At 34.3% G+C, this 24,434-nt stretch overlaps 1 protein-coding gene and 1 long non-coding RNA gene across 3 annotated transcripts; one reads left to right on the forward strand and one right to left on the reverse strand.

Moving 5' to 3' along the window:
* Positions 1-376: 376 nt before the first annotated feature.
* On the reverse strand, positions 377-24,434 carry LOC138310324 (WD repeat-containing protein 70-like). Of its 2 annotated transcripts, none has more exons than XM_069251493.1 (16): positions 24,257-24,434; positions 15,607-15,687; positions 15,071-15,429; positions 14,444-14,503; positions 13,768-13,901; positions 12,964-13,117; positions 8,765-8,841; positions 7,562-7,742; positions 4,702-4,801; positions 4,483-4,567; positions 4,030-4,168; positions 3,589-3,689; positions 2,297-2,376; positions 1,848-1,964; positions 1,267-1,435; positions 377-720 (listed from the first exon to the last, which is right to left on the reverse strand). In XM_069251493.1, the coding sequence occupies exons 2-16, from the start codon at positions 15,653-15,655 to the stop codon at positions 687-689; spliced, it is 1,839 nt and encodes a 612-aa protein (XP_069107594.1). In that variant the 5' UTR covers positions 15,656-15,687; positions 24,257-24,434; the 3' UTR covers positions 377-686. The 2 variants fall into 2 exon arrangements, with proteins under 2 accessions (XP_069107594.1, XP_069107593.1); XM_069251492.1 differs by lacking the exon at positions 24,257-24,434 and adding an exon at positions 18,912-19,139.
* LOC138310330 (uncharacterized) lies at positions 19,926-21,455 on the forward strand. The gene is made up of 2 exons (XR_011206405.1): positions 19,926-20,387; positions 21,050-21,455. It is a non-coding gene; the product is annotated as an uncharacterized lncRNA (long non-coding RNA).

Consider the following 24,434-nt stretch of genomic DNA (forward strand, 5'->3'; position numbering starts at 1 on the left):
CTTCCTTAGTGATAAACTTCACAGCGTGGAAGTCAATAATAAAAAAGCTTTTCAACAGATTTCTTTTTTGTTTGTTGTTTTGTTGTTTTTTTTTTAATTTTACGCCCCATCGATAACTAAGATCATTTGAGCCAAACTACAAGTCATGCATTAATTTTTAAGATTCAAATATACGATAACTAATGATTGCATCTAAGAGATCACGATCAGACATAAGCAAGTAAGAACTAAAACACAAATAACAAGTTTTGATTTCATAAAAAGGTTATTTAGGAAAAATAGTTCCAAAGAGAAATTTCAATATTTTTTTTATACACAAGCAAATGTAAGAATAACATGACACATGTGATATGAGATTGTAGCCTCCAGGGGATCAGAGCCAAAATGTATACAAACTATGTTCCCCTTCCCCAAAGGATGTTTCTGGCCCAATTTGATTACATTCCCTGCAGAACTCTATGACTAGTAGCGATTTAAAGAATTTACCTCTATTTCCCCTATTGGGCTCTGCCCCATCTGCCCCGGGGGTCAGAGCCAAAATTTATACAAACTCTGTTTCCGGCCCTTCTCCCAAAGATGTTTCTGGTCAATTTTGGTTACATTCCATGAAGAACTCTGACTATAGTAGTGATTTAAGGTAGCTCCATACTTTTGGGAAAACCCATGTCATTTTTTTCTAACAGGTCTTATTTTCTTGCATTTTTCATGTAGATTTCAAATCTGTAAAGATAAATGGGTGTTCTCGAACTACTTTTTGAGATATTTGAGCTTGAAATATACCATACATGCAAATTTGCTGACCGAAAATAGAAAAATTCGTAAAATTATGTTTTCTGTAATATTAGGGTGAATATAGTCTCGATCCTGTTGATTTTTTGTCCAAAATTTCTTACGATAGAACAATATACAAAACTACAAATGGAAAATTAGACAATGGATGGACAGACACTGCACCATGGCATAAGTTCAGCTGCTTTTTTTCTAAGAAGAGATTTCTGAAAATAATATTTTTCACTTGATGTCCAATCTGGCTTGCATTTTGATTGTTGTTAATTTTTTTTTTTTACATTTTTTTTATGAATGCAAGAGAGAGAAATGTTAGATTCATTTGAAGGGATCGACACATTTATCATACTCAAACCATTTTTTCAGAAAAATATTGTTATAGACATAGTTTGCTACACTTAAATCTCACACATAATTTGAAATCATAATAGAACATTTTCATTTTAAATACAAAATTTTGAAAATATATTAAATTTTTACTTTTTGTAAGCTGGATCCACCCAAAATGGATTTTCCTCTGCTTCTTTAGCATGTCGCAGAATAGCCTCCCTTGGATCGTTCTCATATTTGTCGGGTTTTTTAAGGACAAGATTCTGGACCACATACTGTGATAGAGTTGCCCCCCTTTGTGCAACTCGGCCGCCTTCACCTAGGTAGATAAAATTTTGTTGCTATGTACATAACCTTGTTCCCTTCCCATCATGTCCAGAAATCGCATGTGGCAGGGGCATTTATATTTTACAGAAAATTCTTAAGTATTTATTTCACCTCTGAATCTATACAAGTTTTAATGAGACTGAAAGTATATATACAACTTCAAATTGATGGATTTGTTCAGATAATAAATTCCATATTACTTGTGACCTAGATTTTTAATTTTTTTTTTAGTGGTAAAATTATGAAGGATGATGGTTTGACTTGTAAAAAATTTAAATACATTTTAGACTAAGCTGGATGAGATATTAAATCATTCACCCCTGAAGATACATTTAGGCAATTCTTTGACAAAGACTAGTGCAGTCCATTGTGATAATTCAGGGGCGGTAATATGATTTTTTTACCTGGCCCAGTGATGGGTAGGTCGGGCCTCCTAGACTTGACTGGGTCTTTTCTCACTCTTTCTTCTGCCTTACGTGTACTGGTGGGCCGACCCTCACGGAACATAGGCAGCGCATACGCTGTAACAAAATCAATCATATAAATATTCTACATACTGTGGTTTGACTGTATTTTATTCTGCATATTCATTCTTCACTTACTAAAGAATGATTTGTTCTTGTGAGTAGGTATTGATTATGATGAAATACGTTTGTGAATGTACCAATAACATCACATTTCTCAGTGAAAATGTTTTGTTCACAAAATGTTATTAAAATAATGACATCATATCACCTTCACAGAAGAGAGATAACTCTGTATTATCCAAAGAAGAGATGGAATAAATCATAACATAATACAATTTGATACTTATTATGTAGTAATTAAGTGCATACTAATTATTATTACTTACGAGTTATAATTTGTTGGGTCGTCATCACCTTAATCTGTCGACTCTTTCTTTCTGCTTTAACAACACTCAACATTGCACCTCTGAAATTCACAAAAATAAACAATATATTTCTGATATCCAATTAGATTTATTACAGTCCACTAACTCTATTAATTTATAGTACCAATTAAATGTATCATTCATCATTGATATTGCCATGTTTGCTGTATTGAGTATGATGCAATGTTTTTCTTTCTGTAGTTAGAAGTTTACATGATGGGTATGGGACTGTGTAACTGGAGGGACACAATTTGACAGGTGGGGGATAGTGTGAGAGGAGGCTAGTGTTAAACTTTCTTTCCAGTGCGACTAACTTTTGTGATTTTTGTGATCCAAGTAAATTCAAGAATGTTTATCTGCCTGAACTAACATCTAAAAATGATACTGATAGCAATTACCATTCATTTTTTTTAATCCATGAATTTTTTTCTTTGTGAATTTGTTTTGAAAAAGAAATCATGAATTTTAGTAGTGGCAAAAAAAGTTGGTTTACAGTGATGTGCAGTTACAATATTTTTTTTTTAAAGTGAATAGTCGGGCAAAAAACCCCAGTCTAAATGCATTCATTGGCCTTCCAAAAGTTCTCACATATTAATACGACGGTCAAGTTCTGCTTAGTTTCCCAGTTCTGACCATTAAAGTAAAGAAAAGTTGAAAGCATTGAAAGCGAGGCTGTGTGGAAATGTAACCACGGACATAGTGTTCCGGAAGGACATTTTAGAATTCCCATACTTTAAATTAATTTCTTTGTACGCAGACAGATTTTGACGAGAGATTTTATTTTTCTATTTCATAAGAAATTATACTGGATACATTCACACCATTTTTACCGACTTTAGCCATCCTTGCCTGACTGTTCACTTTAATGACAGTCCACCAAATCTTGTAGCAGCTGATGGCTACATTACTGACCAATAAACATCAGTTGTGCCTTTAGTAGAAGGTCACTTCTCTATTATGTTTACTTTAGATCAGATGAATATGGGTCAAATAGAATTTTTCATATAAGAGAAACAAAGTCTACAAGAAAGCTGGTCCACAGTTCAAGAAACAACTTTCTTTGGGAACTGATAGATTAGTTTGGGATTAAAAATTGTTTCATTTTTATAATCACCTGCTATATTGTGTTGTGTTAGTTAAGCATGTACAACATTTTATTCATCAAGTCCGACGGCATTAATAACAGCACTTGGATAGAATACAAGAAAATAGCAAATAATTGCTGTAGAATTTGCACAAAAGTGAAGACTTACCTCTGACTTTTTTTGGGATCATAGAAAAGCTTGACCTGGCCATCAGCACAGCTAGCGACCATTTGGTTAAGCTTTGGATGCCACAAACACCGTACCACACTCTGTAGAAACAAATTTTAAAACAAGAGGTAACATACATATATCTGATGGACAAAAATAAAGAATGTCTATCGCTGCCAAATCTAATTAAACCATTTTTTCAGCTGAGAATGGACATCCTCAAACTTCCACACTCCCAATATATTGCATAGAAACTGAACATCAGGAGTAAGAAACTAAGAATTGGTCCTGCAGAAAATGGAAATAACAATAAATTGATTTACTGGTAACAAATATCAGCAGCATTTATCATACCCTTTAATACTATCGAAGGAGAAACAATCATAACACTGGTGTAGTTTCATTCACAGAAAATAATGAGTTAATAATGTCACCACTAACCGTGTCTGATATTTCAAGTTCTGATAACTTTGTAAGAGTGTTTCGTTCATAAAACAGTAATTTCCCTTTGCCAGCATTCTTTTTGACAGAGAGCCCTGTGATAATCATTTGATCATCCGGACTGAAAACACAATCTGTACTGAAAGTAAAAGAAATGCAACATAAGTATTGGAATGATAGACAATGACATTCACTTATTTAATTTAACTCTCCTGAAGTAAATGTTGTCATGTGAAGCTGTTAATACAAAGAAGCTAGATAACATTACAATGCTTCCTAAACATACTTCAGTGAGTATTAAAAGATGGAAGTTATTTAGATCTAAAGTTGGGTGCTTTCCAATGAAGTAAACAGGAATCAAAAGTGATAATTCCAAGGCGACTAACAAAATACCAAAGGTTTCAATCAGAAAATAAAAAAATCTATTCATAAAAGTTCAATTTTGATTCTTACAATGAAAAGAAATTGTCAAGCCCATTTACAACATTGAGTGGTTTCTTGAAGCTACGCATATCCCATGTCTTGAGAGAATCATCTCCTACAATAAAGAAGAGGTACAGTTGTAGACGATATAGACATGCTGAGGGTCTAACTGTCAAATAATAGGTCAATTGTGAAAATTACAAAAATGTGTGAATTGGTCTGAAAATCTACTAAATCTGTTGGAGTTACCTCCCCTAGATGCCAGTATCCGTCCACAGTAGCTGAAGCAGAGACATGACGTATCACTCCCATTGCTGTGACAGTTTCTGTTTACCATGGAAACGTTTACCTACAAACAAAAACATAAGCTTTAGTCATGTGACAGTTTCTGTTTACCATGGAAACGTTTACCTACAAACAAAAACATAAGCTTTAGTCATGTGACAGATTCTGTTTACCATGGAAACGTTTACCTACAAACAAAAACATAAGCTTTAGTCATGTGACAGATTCTGTTTACCATGGAAACGTTTACCTACAAACAACAAGATGACAATAGGTCATCCTGACTCTTCTGGTAAGGTGACCTAACAATGGAGCTTCAAGCACTGAAATATTCATTTCTGGCTTTCCAACAGAAAACTGCAGATCTTAGTCAGCAAGACAAAGCCAAGCAATAGGTGGAGTCATGTACATGTAGGCGATAGTAATTCTCGAAAATCATTTCTGGACAAATGCCCTTTACAAAGGTCAACATGTTGACATGCATTTGTATTGCAGTACTAATTAACCATTGGTTGCTTGTTAATGAAATCTGATAATGAAATGAATAAAATAAAACATTTTTGAGCTCATATTGATGAATTTGTTGTGTTCCAGAAAACTTATTTACTTGCATTAGTATTTCCATGAAAACTTGAAAAGAGCCAATAATACTTTTTTCATAAATTTCAAGAGCCTTAAAACTGTCAAACACAGTTTCATAAATGTATTAATCAAGCTTGGTTGTTGCTTTAGAGATCAAACTGGTAACCTATCATAACAAGAGGCCCATGGGCCTTAACGGTCATCTGACTCATGGCACAAAATAACAAAGTCACAGTATAAAGTATTGGTTAATTGAATATGTAAGTTTCTGAAATAGGTTAATGTCATTTGTTGAACAAACTTGGTAGCCCTTCATCCATATATGGTTGTAACCCATTCAAGGATTAATATAAGGTGGAGTCAGATTTTAAAGCCAAATTTCAGCAAAGCTCCCATTTTGGACCTCCACCGTACTATCCCCATGGGTCTTAGCTCGGTCCTTTATAAAATATGATTGTCCTCACCTAAAGTTCCCTCTTCAGAATCAATCAAAACCCCTATAGACCAATTTCCATTGAGATCGGAGACTGAAACGAAAACAAGAAGTGGGCCAGCGGCCATCTTAGAATACCAAAATCTTTACGAAAATGTTTGCATGTTGTTCGGCATCAATTAAAACCCCCATAGACCAATTTTCATTGAGATCGGAGACTGAAGCCTTAAAACAGGAAGTGGGCTAGCGGCCATCTTGGACTACCAAAACCTTTATGAAAATGTTTGCATGTTGTTCTGCATCAATTAAAACCCCTATAGACCAATTTTCATCCAGATCAGAGACCGAAACCTGAAAACAGGATGTGGGCCAGCTAAAATTAAGAAAATTAGCCCTTTTGGGGCCCAACACCTCAGCCCCAAGGGGTCGGACCAGACTCATTTCTATTAAATATGATTGACCTTTCCCAATGATGTTTCACACCCAATAGGGATGAAATTCATCCAAGGATGAAGGAGGAGTAGAATTTTAAAGCTAATTAATTTAAGAAAATTTCCCCATTTGGGGCCCCACCCCTCAGCCCCTAAGGGTCTGACCAGGCTCATTTAAATAAAATATGATTGTCCTTCCCCAATGATGTTTCACACCAAATATGGAAGAAATCCATCCAAGGATGAAGGAAGAGTAGGATTTTAAAGCTAAAATTAAGAAAATTTGCCCTTTTGGGGCCCTATCCCTTAACCCCTAGGGGTCGGACCAAGCTCTTTTTTATTAAAAATGATTGTCTTTCCCAAATGATGTTTCATACAAAATATGGATGAACCCCTCCAAGGATGAAGGAGGAGTAGGATTTTAAAGATAAAATGAAGAAAATTTGCCCTTTTGTCGCTCCAAACCCCCAACCCTAGGGGTCGGACCTATCTCATTTATAAAAAAAATAATTGTCCTTCCCCAATGATGTTTCACACTAAATATGAATGAAATCCATCCGAGGATGAAGGAGGAGTAGGATTTTAAAGCTAAAATAAGAAAATTTGCCCTTTTGGGGCCCCACCCCTCAGCCCCTAGGAGTCGGACCAGGCTCATTTATATAAAGTATATGATTGTCCTTCCCTAATGAAGTTTCACACCAAATATAGATGAAATCAACTCAAGGATGAAGGAGGAGTAGGATTTTAAAGCTTGAATTAAGAAAATTTGCCCTTTTGGGGCCCCACCTCTCAGCCCCTAGGGGTCGGACCAGGCTCATTTAAATAAAATATGATTGTCCTTCCCCAATGATGTTTCAAACCAAATATGGATGAAATCCATCCAAGGATGAAGGAGGAGTAGGCTTTTGTATAAATAGTCTTACGCACGACGCACAGCGCACGGCGACGGACAAAACACGATGACAATAGGTCATCCTGACCTTCGGTCAGATGACCTAAAAACATAAACTTTAGTCATGTGACAGTTTCTGTTTACCATGGACACAGTACGGTTACCTACAAACAAAAACATAAACTTTTGTCATGTGACAGTTTCTGTTTACCATGGAAACGTTTTCCTACAACTGGAAGTTTTTGAAGAAACGATCTGAAATACCTACATTTGTACTTAAATTACACTGGGTTTCCAAAGGTGATTTGAAAGATTGATGTTTCAAACAACAAAATGATTGAATCCTTGTCTAGAATCACTATTTTTATCCCAAATCACTGTTCCTATCAAGTTCATGTCATCTTATATTGAAGCCCCTACACACAGCATCAATAAATCAAACACTAATTCTGAAATTGGTATAACCATTTGCAATGATAGACTTACAAATGATTTATTATGATCCCACATCTGTATAGATCCATCTTGACATGCTGTAGCTACCCAGCGGCCATCTTTACTGTAAGCACACGTTGTGGGGATGACTTTGCGTCCCTGTTGAGTCCTGGGTTTTAAACATTGCTTGTGTTTCTTTCCTTCCATAGTTACATCCCATAACCGAACAGTGCTGCAAGACCATCATGTAATACATGCGTATCAGATATACAGGTCAAATAAAATTTAAGTCCAAATATCTGTATCTGTCTTATTTTTTTCTTGATTGAGAATAATATTGAAGAAAAAATCCTATTGTAAATCATGCAGAGACAGGAATAAATCGAGGTCAAGATGAATGATAATGATTCAGAAAATTTGGATAAAAATCAAATAAATATTGGAACATCGCTAGATGGGTCCCATTTAGTCAAACAGACCGAAGTTAGCCCACATTGTAACTGTCTTGCCAAGGGCGTCATGTGACTATCGTAACTACATAACGTCTTTTCAAAGTCTTCAGAGAACGAGTCATGAACTTTCCGACTTCCGTTCGGCAATAATCGTAACTTGTATGGTGATCACTTTAAAATGAAGGCATGTTTACATGTATTGACTTTCAACAACAACTGTACCAAAGTTATCAAGAAATCATTAAATATATTCTTAGATATGACTTAATTTCAACTACATCTACAGATACTAACAATATCGGGGTCGAATCTAACTTGACTTTTTGTTGATAGTTACATATAGTATGTCTTTAACATATAGCCAGTGATAAAACAGTATATGATCAAAATCATTCTTCACACACATACTGATTTTCAAAGCAGAATTTAAAATGACCCTATCCTAATTTTTTCCAGCCCATCTTTTGGTACTCATACATTTGCTATTTGATGTAAAGTTTACACAATTCTTATCACTGTTGGTAACCAGGTATATGTACTAATGAATGTGAAATGTCTAATTCACCTAAAAGCCATATACCACTTATTCACTTTATAGTACCCAATCTATGAATTATTTACTAGTAAAACCCCACCTCATGTTATCAAGATTGATTGATTCACACTTGTATAGACAATGTAGATAGCAAAACTTATAGAATGATCCACAATATACTTTTATTACCAAGGAATATGTCCTTCAACATATCTAGTAATGCTTAATATCAGAGAGATTTATTTTTCTACAATAGCTCCTACTTACCAGTCATTTGAACATGTCATAAATTCTTCTCTGGTTTTTGGGTGCCAGCACCCTGAGTTTAACATTGCTGCATGCCCCTTAAACAGAAAAATAACAGTATCAAAATGTCATGTTATGTAGATCCATGTCATTGTTATTTGTCCTAAAATCTCACTTACATTGATTCTTGTAAGAGCCAAAATATCAGAGAAGTTTCCAATGAATTCTACTTTGATATATTTTTATTGATTTTACAGATGATGATTGAGGAGCACAGAAATTAATAATCCATTATGCCATTTTCTAGAAAATTATTCTAGCCTATTTTAAGCCAACACAACATTTTTCAAAGAGCAATGTTGATCCGAAAAGCAAATATATATATAATATCTTGATTATGATATAATATATAAGATACCTTATATAAAAATTGCTATATGCTATATAATTAAAATTATTATGTAAGATATCTTAAATTACAAATGATATTTCAACAAAAGGCTGAACAGTTCTTTTTTAGAAAAAAAACTTGAGATATCTCATATTCTATATGAGTTAGGGTAATGTCCACTAATCTCGGACAGTTTCAGTCTCTTCGACTTGCTAGCGTCTGCTGGCTACGACTGGTAGCAGTTACGGCTTAACTAATGCTTGTATCCGGAAACGGTACAAATAAACTAATAACAAAACAGGTAGTGGTTCCGGAACACTTGAAGTCAAACTATTTCTGACATAATAAATCTGAAGGTGCAGAGAGCCGTTAAAGTCCGACAGAGGCCGGTTGATTCACACAGACCTTTCGTTTTTACACAAAAAAAAATCAAAAAATCTTAACAACGATAATTTGATTATAGTGTTTAAAAGAGTGGTCAGTGGAGACTTAACAAACACTTATGAACAAAATTTAATTTGAGATTTTAACCCATCGGGTATGAACTTACAAATACAATAAATATAAGATGCGAAGAGAGTTACTTAATATAAGCAGTCGGTCTTTAAATTTGCTAAGCTAATGCATGTACACTTCTGTAGCTATAAGTTTGCTAATACTAGCCGGTATTAATGTAATTTAAAATTAGTTCAAAAGAGTGTTTGCTACAATGATTATATCCCTGATAAGTAAAGAAGATCTTTAAGCGGTTTTGCAAAGTATTTATATTTCACTGATTCTGATCTGTTTACTGTTTCCCTTTTTTCTTTATGTCACGTTTCATTTTTCTTTCTTTTTTTAGTGTTTCTATTTCCTGTTTTCTTTCGGCAACAATTCTTTTTTCAAATATGATTTCTTCACTTGTCAGGAGTCTGTGAGATGTTATTGCGCGACTTGGCTTCTTTTCTTGTACTGCGCATGCCTTGACGTCATTTTTCTTAAGTGGCGAAAATAACTCATCAATATCCCGACTCAACAGCGATGATGGCAGTGTAGCAATACCCTCGTCATTTGCTTGAGCAACAATTTCGAGCTCACCAGAGCAGATAAGGTTGAACAAATGTTGGGGATCGTCTAGACTGTTATTAGTACTAGTACTAGCGGCTGGAGCAATGCTCGCTACTGCAGCGAGAGTTTCAATGTTGCGGACAGATGTCACGGATGATGGCAAGTTGTGTTGGGTGTCACTGGCCATAGGAGCAATGCTTGCTACTGCAGCGAAAGTTTCTATATCTCCAACAAAAGTTGAAGATTCGCTGAATGGAGAGTTGAACAAATCTTCGGTATCCAAATCTGACGCCGTTAATTCTTCTTGTGATGCCCGAGACGGAGTAGTATGTACTGAAGAATCTGTTGAGTTAGCTGGCCCATTCGTGGTTGCTGGTTCCCCACAGGTCACAGTTGAAGAAGGTATTGGGCGTTCAAAAACTGTACTGGGCAGGATTGCAGATTTCGGAACAGCGCTAGGATTGAACGGATGGATTCCACATTCTCTGAACCCACTAATGATGTTTTCTGTTGTGAGTCCGACTTCCCAGACTTTGGAGAATAACTCCGGAAATGTCCATTTATTGGTGAGGTTGCATGGTGATAAGGACAAATATTCCGAGCATGCTTTGTTGAAGGCTTTTTTAAATGACCCAAAAACACTCCTATCAAGTGGTTAGAGGTAGTGGGTGGTATGAGGCGGGAGGGCAATTATACTAATTACCTCCTTTTTGGCTAATTCCAACAAGCCTAACGTCTCATGGGAGCAGTGTCCATCTAAGATGAGCAGCTGTGGCCGTTCAGGACCACAGTGTCTTAAAAAAACGTTCTTGAACCACTCCTCTCCCAGTTCCTCATTCATCCACGCTCTTTCGTGGTATGTCCACATGGAGTCTTTGGGAGATGCCGCAGTATTGTAGCCAAAAAAGGGAATTCTTTGTTTTCCCCTTAACAATTAGCATGGGCGGCATTTTTGTACCAGCAGCATTGACACAGGCCATGATGGTAATGTTAGATCTGTCATTGCTTGTACGGCCAACTACTGAGCGGACTCCGCGACGGGCAACGACGTTCACTGGGTCGTGCTCAATATGTTTACAGGTCTCGTCGCAGTTCCAATTTTGGAAGGTGCATTTTTCAGATTAAGATCTGTAATAACAGATCCAAGATCTTTGAAATAGCCTTCAACTACAGTTGAATTCAACATCCGTGCCCTAACGTTTCTGAGTTTTTCAGACTTTTGCCCTGGTTTTGTTTTCAGATCAAACCTTCCTGAAACACGATCATAGATGGTAGATTTAGGGAGTCCGTATCTCTCTGCTGCTGATCTTACTGAAAGCTCCCCAGATTTAACAGCTCTGACAGCTGCCTCCATATTCTTGTAGTTATGTTGAATATATTTTCTCTTTTTATTTGGTGAAGTCCTTTTTGGCATTCTGAAAAAGGAAACAATTTAACTTTTATCTTATTTCAATATTTCAAAGAATTTTTCCAATTCATCAAATTTAATGTACTAGTACTGTCCAAAATTAACAGACTCGTGAAAATGATGTCCTGCAATGTCGGACACTTTAAAATATCAATTTATTAATAAATAATTATTCAAATATCTTTTTTTTTTCATATTTTATTATTTAATACCATTTAAATATTTATAAAACCAAAGTTTTTTGCACAATATGACATAGAATACTTACGTATCAATGATTGATTCAGATGACCTATGTGATTCAAATGTTCACAGGACAACAACCTTGCCGTAAAGGGTGAAAAATATCCGGAACATTTTCCGTTTCTAATCGTTATACATGACTTCATACCGGAAGTGTATTTATAAACGACGAGCTCACAGTCGGAACGAAGGCATGAGAAAACAAAATGATTCATGCAAGACATTCACCTAATGCAACTAACGTTTTATTCATTTAATGTCCGAACATACCAGCTGTCCGAGATTTGCGGATATTACCCTATAAGATATCTTTTTGTATGAGATATCTCATGTAAATTAGCAAGGGCCTCCAAACTTGTATATCCCAATTCCAGTAAAATTTTCACAGTTGAGACTGATATCTTTTTATGAGCCGCCCAAATGCGTACTCTTTTTGAATCATCAATGTCAACCTGGGATGAACTGTCATCTGAGTCTACTTCACTCATTATGGAGTTATTGGTTTAATTTTTAGAGAATCTAACCCAAAATTTTTTTACTCTACAGCTAGCACGCCATTATGAATAAACGCCTTATCGCCACGCCTCGCTGCTATAGAGTGATCCTGTTGTCTAAGATGGACCCTGAGTCCTAAACTCCATTTACTACAACAGGATTTGATTGGTCAGTGTAGTGAATGACCACAACATTGATAGGCTCTTTACCACTGTCACTCAAGTGCCATACCCCCCTCCATCACCTGGGGGCAGGGGTGTCAATGTGGTAATAACCATCACCTCTAAGTGCAAAGGCACCTGATACAATCTCCCTTCCCCGGCATCCCCTAGGGAGCCAGGGGATAGAAGGTGGGTGGTACATTCACTACACTGATAGCTTATGTTACAAAATATACTTGGCTCCCATCCCCTATCTTAATAACATATTAAAAACATTAATACTTCCATTAATTTGCTTAATATGGAATCGACCTTGCTTCTTCAATAATGTTAAATTGGCTTGCATATATACTAACCAGATCTTTTCACTATTACAAAAGAAAATATTATTAAGGAGTTATTTAACTCCATCCAGACTACCAGATTATACATTACCTAAAGTGTGTGAAATAGAAAACCTCATTATAAACCATACCTTTGTGTTTGCCATATCTAAGAGATATGGATCTCCCTTGGAACACTCCATCTTCTCGAAGCCGTCCCGGTCAAGCACCTTGGCTCTGTTGTTCCCTGATACCACTAAGATAGTATCACCTGTGGAACTGTACTGCAGCTGTTTGATGGGATGACTGAAGACAAAACAGTAACATGTGAAACTCGACATGAACATTGAGATAACAAAATAATGGCCTAAGGGGTTTGGGTTATATTAGTTTAACATCCTATTAACAGCCAGGGTCATGTTAGTGTTGGGAATCGGTTGTAATTTTATAATCTATCCTCAGTTTTGTGTAAAAAATCGATCATATTTTTTTGGGGTCCCATTGAAGATCATGTACATCTTCCAGGAAAAACATAAAAACTTTCTTCTACACATGTTGCCATGTTTTCAGGTTGCTTATGTTTTTGCAAATAAAATCATACTCATCTGAACATTTACATTACTACGCATGTATTCTTCAATCCGTTTACCTTGGTAAATGCTTGATATTTGAAATGATATGAGCAAATACAAACATGAGCAATTGATTACCACAAGTTTTCTATGACATTTCCTACGTGTTTTACTGATAGGCTAATTATGCACTTTTGCTTATCATGATATCGGACAATTTTGACAGAACTCGATTACAGATTTCTTATTCGATGAATTGGTCAAACACCCCAAACCAACGATACTCGACAAACTTAATTAATTGGACCACTAGGTCATTTATTGGCTAATTCTCAGTGTCACAATAAAATGGTGTTGTTTGCATTGTAAAGCTTGATGACTTACCATTCACAAGGTCTTATAGATCTAAAAGATTGTAAGGATACATCCATTCCAGCAAAATCCCAAAACTTCATTTCATAGTCTACACCTCCAGTAACCAGCCTGGCCCCTGAGGGATCCAAGGCTAGAGCCGATACCTATTGGTACAACAAAGAATTATCAAAGTGGCGTACATTAAAACATGATATATATACAAGATGGTAACTTTACAACTTAACTTAATCATTTTCGTACATGTAGTATTACAAATTATTTTTTATATCAATACTCTGATTTCTTATTGACTTAAAATTTGTTGTTGATTGTCAGTTCTTTGATTGTCACCCTTTTGACAGATTTTGATATTTATAGTCATGTAGTACATTGCATTTTGTACATCTATTAAGACATGATTAAGTAAGAGAATATGATTACTGTGTTATAATACTGTACATAACTAACCAAGAAATATTAGGACATCTAATCAATGCATTGTCAGGAACTGAAATTTCAACCATACATCATTCATATTCATGAGCGATATGGGTTAAAATTTTGTGCAGGTCGCTGTGCAATGCAACATAACTGATTTTCCATAATCATTTTCAGTTGCTTTATTGTTTAGATATGAAATGCTGCATTGTAAATATTTTTTAATGAATAGCTGTTTTCACAGCATTTGTGCATCCAGTATACTTACTGGTTTCACCCCATGGTTCAACACAATTTCATGACTAGAAGGAATTTTTCTGTCCAAACTCTGAAAAAAATAAGCAGATCTTAATTGGTACATGTATATATTTGTATTAAAGCACAAATAGAAAGGTGAAAAGATTTTTTTCTTCAATTCATGAACAATATCCTGATTGATAAAAACTAAATGTATTGTATGAATATTTTTCTGACAGTATAACCCCAATACAAAGTAAGGGGAGGTAATGCAGTATCTTTTTTTGGCTTTTCACATTTTTTTAGATTATATGTACCATGTATTTGAAATTAACCTAGTGTTACAAGGCATCCAGTAGACCCTGCTTTCAATTCCAAGATCATATTTGACGCTTGGTATAGAAGCATGTACATGTACAGTGTATATCTATTTGTTATAGGTTTTGACTCTTCAGATTTCTAAGAAATGGTGATTTGACTTTTGAATCTGCTAAAAGTCAGGGGTCAAATGGATGCCCTGTCAGTTATTTCATTTGAATCTCCAGTTGTTTAGGCATTGAAACCTGACTTTTACCCTCTGACGGACAGATCTAGAGGAAACCATCAATTACATCGGCATAATGAGCACATTATACATGACCATATAATCGTTTCTTACCTCCTCCTCTTCCTCACTATCCTCCTCATCAGAGTCCTTCCCTCCAGCTCCCCTTATTGCCAGAGGAAGAGGTAGGCCTATGTCATCCTCCTCTTCACTCCTTTTTGTTTTGTTTGCAGCAAGCATATCAGGAGGAAGTGGAGGTCCAATATCTTCCTCCGACGAATCTGAACCATTTGTCTTTTTCTTTATTGTGTCCTTTTTGGTCTTTGATTTTGATTTTTCATCTGAACTATAAGAGTCTGAGTCTGAATCACCACTACTATCGCTGTCAGATGAAGAGCTCGATTCTTTCCTTGATTTTACTTTTTCACTTACAGCTAATGATTCTATATCTGGAGGAGTGGAGTCTGTGTTGTCTGAAAAATAATTAATAACTTAAAATGGTATATTCACTTAGAATAACTAATAGAATTATTTGGAAAATTGATACCTTTAAAACCATGTCCATGTTCATGTTACATTTATATTGACATAATGTCAAACTCCATTGATGATTGATGTTATTTTGCACATGTTTTAGTCTGTCTACCAACCTTTTGTTCTTTCAATGGCAGTTTGGCGGGCCTCCTGAAACATTGCCATGAAGTCAAATGACCGAGCCTTTTTCTCCTTCCCTGTAACAAAAATCAGGTTAAATAATTGTGATTGTTTTCCATAGCTACAAAGCCATTGCGTTTAGATTGGTATTGCGGACTGTAAGTTGACAATTAAAAAGTTAAACCAACATAATTATTCATTAATCGGTTTCTATCAGATTATTTCACAGCTGTTTTATAATTTCTAGTTTTTGTGATAAATATCTAACACAATAATCGAATGTCCAATGAAATGACTGTATATCTGCATCGAGTCAAGAGGCGATAAAATGTTAAAGGATTTGTGCAGTCAAAAATGATAATTTCAGTTTATGCTGGAAATGACTTTATAATTATTAGACCATGTAGAAACATCTCCATGCCGCGCACGACCCGAATAACCTGTAAACCACCGATATCGAGGTCAAATTTTCTGACCACCCGATTATGCATATTTTCTAGCCCTAAACCGTGTGACGTCACAATAGTCCGTGGCTTATAGCTGTACTATAACTGATGTGCTATCATTGACGGTCACAGGAAAAGCCGATCAAAGATTTTTTTTATGATTACTTTTGAGTGAAGTTAATCGTACAATAACTTTGTCTCGAATATAAATAACTAAAAGAGTGAAATTCGATGTTTCAAAAACTCTTAATTTATGCTCTAATATCAGGTATCTTCGTGTAATTATGAAAGAAAATCCACACAGAAATAAAAGTTTCAGATTTTTTGTCGAGGAGTTCAGCAACGAATACGCTTTAATTAGATAATATTTTCCTGTAGTCTGTATCTTTGATACATTGGAATTGCAAAGTTTGTGACTGTAAAATGAAATTTTACGTAACAATTTAAGAAATCCTTGATTAAAGCATCAAGTATATGATGCTTAACATACGTACACACCGATGATTGATCATTACAAACATTGTGTTGTGTGTTGCTAACCGAATAAATCGAGATACATTTATTACAATGCCGCAAAACGTTTCAACATGTGGTAGAAAGAATTTACTTTTGATATTATAAAATATCTTAATATTGAGATATTAAGCAAAACAAACTATTTTTTCAGACTGTGCGGTCGCTTTCAATTTTTAATCGATATACGAGTAGATACACCGATATTATAGATATATAATTAGCCATGCCTTTGGTTTGATGGTTATGTAATACCTTGACCAGGATGTTGTTTACCTGTACACAACGCCATTCATCGAACTCACCTGTAATTACCTGGCCGTTAATTGGATTGTGATTTGAATTATGGAACCCCCGTACATCTATGCTCTAGGTTTTTTATTGTCAACTCCATTTTTAAAATGAAGATGTAAAAGCAAATGGAAATAAAATATACCTTATCATACCTAGGAATATATATTACATACACACATATATATATATATGTCGTACACAGGTAAAACAAAAATGGAAGGTGACTTATTTAGAAACAAAAATGGTTCTAAGAACTATTTCAACTAAAGGTTTAACCTTAAAAATAATTCCAGTCTAGTACTGTAATTACGGAATCGTGGCATATAGCAATCTTCCGTAATTTCTAAGGTATTAGTAAAAATTCTAAGCATGTATTTTCACCGTTTCGAATCTAAATGTACATGTATAGTCATACAAGAAGGGTTACAACATTATCACACTAAATATACTTATTTAAATATCACTTAGTATATTTTTAAAAAGGTACAAGATATTATATCTATTTTTAATGCCTGTATACAGGTAATTTCAATTTTCATTTAGACACTTTATGTGGTTACTTTTTGGATTATACGATAAATGTTCATATATCATACTATTAAATCTCGGTATGATATACAAAACGGTCGACAATGAATATACTATTTTAAGGATTTAGTACAATTTTGAAATAATGAATTTAAATCTACACTTAAACTGTAATATAGGAACATATGTCAGAAATACCATTGATGTATTTCTGCTTTTTAGTAAACGTTACGGATAAAGTTTCAAAGGCAACAATAGAGATATACATATTTTTTTCGGTATAAGTTCGGTACTGTAACTCCAATATCACATATCTGATTACCGTCCACATTTTATTTTTACTCAAAAACTGTGCCGTGTTTGCATCGTTATAGCAGAAGTTTGAATGAAATAAAAACACAGATTCTAGATATATTCATGCTAAATTTTGGGATTTTACTCGTAAAAAGATAGTGTTACATTATACTGGTTTTTTTTTTTACACTGAAATTTACATCGTATGCTATCTAAATCTCAGTCCAGACTGATTCGAACATCATTTTGATATCGCTATCAAATTGGACTGATTATCTAATCTAAAGTTAGATATATGCTTGTTTGAATTTTTGAAGTGGTGTAAATGGAATGTTTTGAAACTGAAAATATCTACATCATAAAGCTAGAATAACCATTTACTCGAAAAACTCAAATTGTAGATCTAACGTATACGTATATATGCTGTATACATGTATAGTACTAGGCTTACCTTGTGTAGCCGCGGACTACTCTGACATCACAAGACCACGTGACCACCTAGCTCATTATCTCTGAACCGTAGTCGACACTACCCGTAAATCACGACCAAAACCAACCGATAGCACTAAAAGCTAGGCGATTTGTTGGGTGGGACTTAATTTTTCATTCATCCAAAGCAATATCCTGACGTATTATCAAAAAAAAATTTTGGCTGCACAAATCCTTTAACCCGAGTTCAGACTTTGACAGCCAAACTTTTTTTAACCGAGTACAAACTTTGAAAGCCAAACATTTAAGATGCTCCACCACTGACAAATGGTATTTTTTCACTATCAAAAACAGGAGCAGACGATTTAGTATTTTTCTTCAGTTATAAAAGTTACTAACTTTACATCATTACCACTATTGAAAAGTTTGAGCTTCTAAGTCTAATTTTACTTCAAGTTAAAAATACGAAAATTCCGTGGCACTGTATTCTATATGGAATGAAGTAATGATTGCGCATGCACCAAAGGCAAAAAAAATCTTATGTTATTTTTTGTGTTAATTAGGCATATATATACACGATTAAACACCAATTATTGCTCAAATGATGAATACCATTGCATTTATGCTCTGTCGGCGGTGGAGCATCTTTAACGTTTTGCCTTGACAGTAGGCTTAGTACTGCAACGTATAAACATTATTTCATTGGACCTATTCGACTGAATGTTAGATATTTATCACAAAAACAATTACATATATTAAATATGAAAAATACATGTTGCTTCAAAAACAAAAATTACCAGGGAGAGATTTCGTTTTTGCCTCGTCGTCCGCCATGTTGAAATCCGAATCATACGAGCGTTTGCAGATGGGAAGTATAAAAATAGGGTGGAGGTGATTTCGTGTACGCCGTCCCCGATACCGTACCCGATCCCCGTACCAGGAATTATGTTTATTACATATTACTCGACAATAAAACAAGCTACGATAATAATTGTGGTACGGTTAGATTTGGAATCCAATTTTACATCACTGTGTCAAATATCAACGCACAATATTCTTTATTTTTCTCATAATTGCAAATATTTGTTTTTCAAGAGGTGATTTCTTGTACGCCGCAATCAACCGTGAAATTTCATTAATTTTGATGCATACTAGCTATTTAAAGGCTTTTCAAAATATTTGTTGTAATCTTGTAATCAATTATGCATATATGATTGATATAGCAAAGAAATTTTAAAGATTTCAGTTGATACATATGAAAAATCTTGCTTTTACATGTCATGTATCACGGCGATGGCGTACAAGCAGTCTCAAGATCCCCGAACCCGTACCACGGGAGCTAACTCTAATTGATTGTAGAACTCTTAGCCATATACAATGTATACCTAACCTATGTATATATGTTTCCAGACTCAACGACGAGGACGTGGTTCTACTATGAGTCCATTTTTATTTTATTTTTATGTTATATCGTCCTACTTATTTTGAATTGTCTATTCAATAACTAACTTATTACAATCTTAAGTTATTTGACGTTTATTTATGAATATTTTACAATATTGCCACTGTTTCTGTATCTGTAACAAAGTAATAGGTTAATCCATAATTATTTAATATAAAATATATATGAAAAGCCTTTAAATAGCTAGTATGCATCAAAATTAATGAAATTTCACGGTTGATTGCGGCGTACAAGAAATCACCTCTTGAAAAACGAATATTTGCAATTATGAGAAAAATAAAGAAAATTGTGCGTTGATATTTGACACAGTGATGTAAAATTGGATTCCAAATCTAACCGTACCACAATAGATGATTTGCATTTCTCAATGATATAAGCGGCAAATTTGTAATGACGTAAGGAACACCTGACAAAATCGCGTGCCTGACAGCTGTTGTCAAAATGGCGAAGCACTGTCGTTTGGACAACTTACGAAGCGACAATCGCTTGAAGAATTTGGATTTTATGTAAAGCGTGATATTACATATTTTCCTCAGTGTAAAATATATGAAGATTGATGCAGATTATGCATGGATATTCTTATACGGGCGAAAAAACTAGTGTTGGCAATGTAAACAATCGCACGTTCAACAGGTCAATGTACAGCTGATGCGTCTGCAGCATGCATGTTGTCTATTGGTTCATCGAATAACTACATTAACCTTTTGTCAGCAACATGTTCAGCTTTTAGCACTTGAAAGGAATTGAGTAAGACCACATCCGAAGAATGCTATACAGAACCAGTGACGAAGAAACGTAATATAATGTACATGTAAGTTACTGTACTGTATACATGTATATGTATTTAGTGCTAACATGGCGGAGACGTCAAGCATAGACGTTTATAACCAGATATAGGGAAAAGTTTGCTGTTTCACAAATGACTTGAAATATGATAAATGAAGTAAATTATGCATGTAGGCAAGCCTATACTGTCAAATTTGTATTAGGCATAGAATTTTATTAAATCATTAACTATTTCTTAGAAATCATCTGATTATCATTTAGGTTCAAACAATTATCATAAAAATTCCAGGTAAATATAAGATACTGCCACCTCCAAACAATTACTTTGACCAGTCTAAATTCCAAACTTTTCTTAGAGTAATGAGAAGTATCCAATATTATACATGTATTCAATAGTAATTATTTAAAATAAAAAAAAAATATGCATGTAATTGTGACAGAAATATTTTTATATTGTTACAGATGAAACATAAAAGCACCTGCAAGAGTATAAGACAAGTTAAAGCTTTTAAAGTTTAATATTTTTTGTGTAGATTGTCAAGTCCAGTTTTCATCAATAACATTAATATTATATTTACATGTATACTACAGAATTGAAGATCAATGACAAATGCTCTTCTGACAATTAATGACATATTACTTTAGTCAAAGTGTAACAATTAATCACATGTTTATTTTTAATTACAGGAAGCTAATTATGAAAAACTTTGACGTGATAGCAGTTCTTAAATCTACATCTACCAAATAATCAACCAACCTACTTCATCATATTGAAGATCATGTCGATATTGTTGAAGGTGTGGCTATGAACAGGGGAAGAGAAGAAAATAATTAATTTAGAGATGAAAGACGAGTTTTGAAGGAGTCAAGCGACTTTGAGATTACAAGATCTTGCGGAAGAGAGTTCCAGTCTTGAATAGTGCGGGGAAAGAAGGACATACATGCATGTGAGGAAAGGACTGGATTAAAAGAATGGACATCATAACTTATGGACAGAGAGAAATTTTATACAAATGCATTGTAGATACACTACAAATGTAATCCAGTATTTTTTATTAAAATGTGTTTAAAGTGAAAAATACAAGTTATGACAGCACTTTGTTGTTTTATTTGTATTCCAAACTTTATGAGCTACATGTAGCCTGTATTCCCTTCATTTGAGTCAGTCGAAATGTCCCGGATTCCAGCTCCTTGTCCCTTTCCTACCCAAGAAATGGAAACAGTGTCCATTGACACTGATAGTGATAGTGATAATTGTCTTTATGTAGTTCCCTTGCATCAGATGTGTATACAGTAATAACTGAACAGTCTTTAAACAGAAATGCAATGTTCAGGGTTTCTTTCAATAGAATAATATGGACAGTCTATACAAATGTATATGCATCTTTTAAAGGTATTATTGAAAGTTACACCCTGCCACCCTCGATACTCCAGGGTTTAAGACACAGACATCCTAATCACCCCTGAACTATCCCATTATAAACAGGAGGCAGTTCATGAGAATAAAACTGGCCAATCACAGGTCTGCAGAGAAATCCTTTTAGATTTCAGAGAGTGAGTGATGTCCAACTTCAAAGCCACAGTCAACCACAGTGTACCATTATTAGATTATTTTGATGTACAAGATCATCAAAGGATCAAATTACCTGTGTCTTCTGTTGCCTTCATTTTTGCTATGCCATAGCCCAAGGGTGGATATAATGTCAGTAGATAGTAACCCCTGGAGTATTGAGGATACACCTCTGCAGGATCATTTAGTTTTGTAAACTTAGATTAAAATATGGTGTTACAAAAATATATTTCATATTAAGATAATTTAAGATAACTAATAACAGATTTCTATGAAGTGGCACACATGTTTTTGAGAGCAACATTGAACATGCAACCATTGATAGTGGGGTTTTTATTCAGTTTTTATAATGGTAAAATTACTGCCATAACCTTTATTCTCTTCTTGAGAAATAAATTATTAATAAATAGATTTAACACACATAAGAAATTCTAATAATTTTTATTTGCTCAAAGTTTTCAATTTTGCACAGTGCAGCACTGCAGGACAAAAAGCACTCACAGTCTGACCTGCAAACACAAGTCTTAGAGTTTCTTCAATATTCTCTAGATGCAAAAATATATTTTGAGATTAATGAAATATCATTTAAATTTCTTGTCATAATTTTCCATTCAGCTTTGAGTGTTCAACAGTTTCTAGTGGATATAATGACGGTGAAAATAACCTCTGGAGTATCAAGGATGCAGTCTTTTATGTTATGAATATGTCATTGTTCTGTAGTAGAAGGGGAAATATACATGGCTAGTAAGAGGCTGAACTTAATACATCTACCACCTCAGTTAAGGTTCACTGATCTGGACCTGGACCATCCAAAAACATACAACATTTTATTACAATAAAAAGAATAGTGATGATGCATTTTGTGTTTCTTCAGATGTGAACAGGTAACAAGACATTCAAACCTAATACAGGTGAAGATCTGATTTAATGTAAAGTATATACATGTAACATGTGTATATACAAAAAAGTCTGGAGTTATTCTTGTTTTACTGCGCTGTTTAAATATTAGAGTTAAATTCTATCTTTTTTACCTCATTTAATATATATGTTATTCACAAATAAATTTTGTTATACATGTAGGTTGACTGCTTTGCAATCTTAAGATTTAGTGGTAACTATTTTATCAAACAGCTGCAATGATATCAAAAGTCAAGTTCTGACATCTTATTCTTAATCTCTGTTAAATCTTAAAATCTTTGAAAAGAGAGTATGAAATTGCGCAAAATATTAAATAAATGAAAAGCCTGAATGTAACTAGAATGACTGTTTGTTTCAATGTTAGCATATTAAAGCTTTGATCATACTCTATTGCTTTCTTATCAAAATCCAAAAAGGAAGGGATTGATCCTTACATGTATTTTGTCTTATGTTTGTTTACAGATTTACATGGAGAAAACTAAATATACAGTATATTATTTGGTTTGTTAATAAAATTGAATATTTAGTCTCAAATAAATCCATCAGTATTTCAAATTCAATAAATGTTATTGACTCATAGATATTAGACATTGGCCTATGGCTGTCAAGAAAAAGTTTTATCCTCTCCAATTTGTATAATTGTGGTTTTCTTTTTCATTGCTGCTCACAAGAAACATTTGAATGGATCATCAAATAGACAACCAGAAGACTGATTTCTCTTCTTAAAAACATTTGAAGTGTCATCATAATTGTCCCAAATAAACCAAAAAAGATTCATGTATATTTACATGTACATTTGTAAATACATTCTATATACATGGTACATGTATAAATATTTAATGTTTCATAAAATGAAAGGAAGACAAGTAGATTTCTTTAAATATCTTCTGATGTAATACTCCCTCTCATTCTACAGAGTACTCCCTTAATGTGAAACTCATGTGTAACTCACAAGAGCAAACTTAGTACACTTTACTTATACTGACTAAAGTAGACCTAATCCCCATTGAGATTCCTCCTCTAGACTGTTTTATATTCGGACGTTTGATAGATGTCTCCGACGAGAGACATCTATCAAACGTCCGAATATAAAACAGTCTAGAGGAGGAATCTCAATAGGGATTAAAGTAGACCTAGTGAATTAGCAATCTGTTTCTATTTGCAAAGAAATGTTCATCATATTTAAATTGCCTGTGTTGTCAAAACATGTACTTAATGTTTCTGGTTAAATAGGTATTAAATATACCGGACATGTACATTATGTATAATTTTAATGTGCATATGTATACATGTACATTGCCTCCCGTAATGTAGGGGGCCTACAAGTGTACGTGTTTTGAAGCGACGAGTTACCCTTATATTTCATCTGTGACTGTTTCAGAAATAAGAAAATAGTATAAAAATACCTTATTCAAGCACTTATTATCTTATCATGAGTTGTCACGCCGATATTTACACCAAAAACAACGCGTTTCGTCGTGTTGACATCGGTAACAAATGTGTCAGGTAATAGACAGGAAGTGCCGTTTTTGTCAGGTGTTCCTTACGTCATTACAAAATATGCCGCTTACATCAATGAGAAAT

Source organism: Argopecten irradians, chromosome 16 (assembly GCF_041381155.1).
Source record: "Argopecten irradians isolate NY chromosome 16, Ai_NY, whole genome shotgun sequence".
In the NCBI taxonomy this organism is placed as follows: domain Eukaryota; kingdom Metazoa; phylum Mollusca; class Bivalvia; order Pectinida; family Pectinidae; genus Argopecten; species Argopecten irradians.

Coding starts and splice junctions, on each gene's coding strand:
- LOC138310324 (XM_069251492.1), bottom strand. CDS start 18,948: ATGGCGGACGACGAGGCAAAAACGAAATCTCTCCCTG. Junction 4,169..4,482: donor CTTGACAATTTCTTTTCATT/GTAAGAATCAAA, acceptor TTTTACTTTCAG/TACAGATTGTGTTTTCAGTC. Junction 2,377..3,588: donor GATCCCAAAAAAAGTCAGAG/GTAAGTCTTCAC, acceptor TGTGAATTTCAG/AGGTGCAATGTTGAGTGTTG.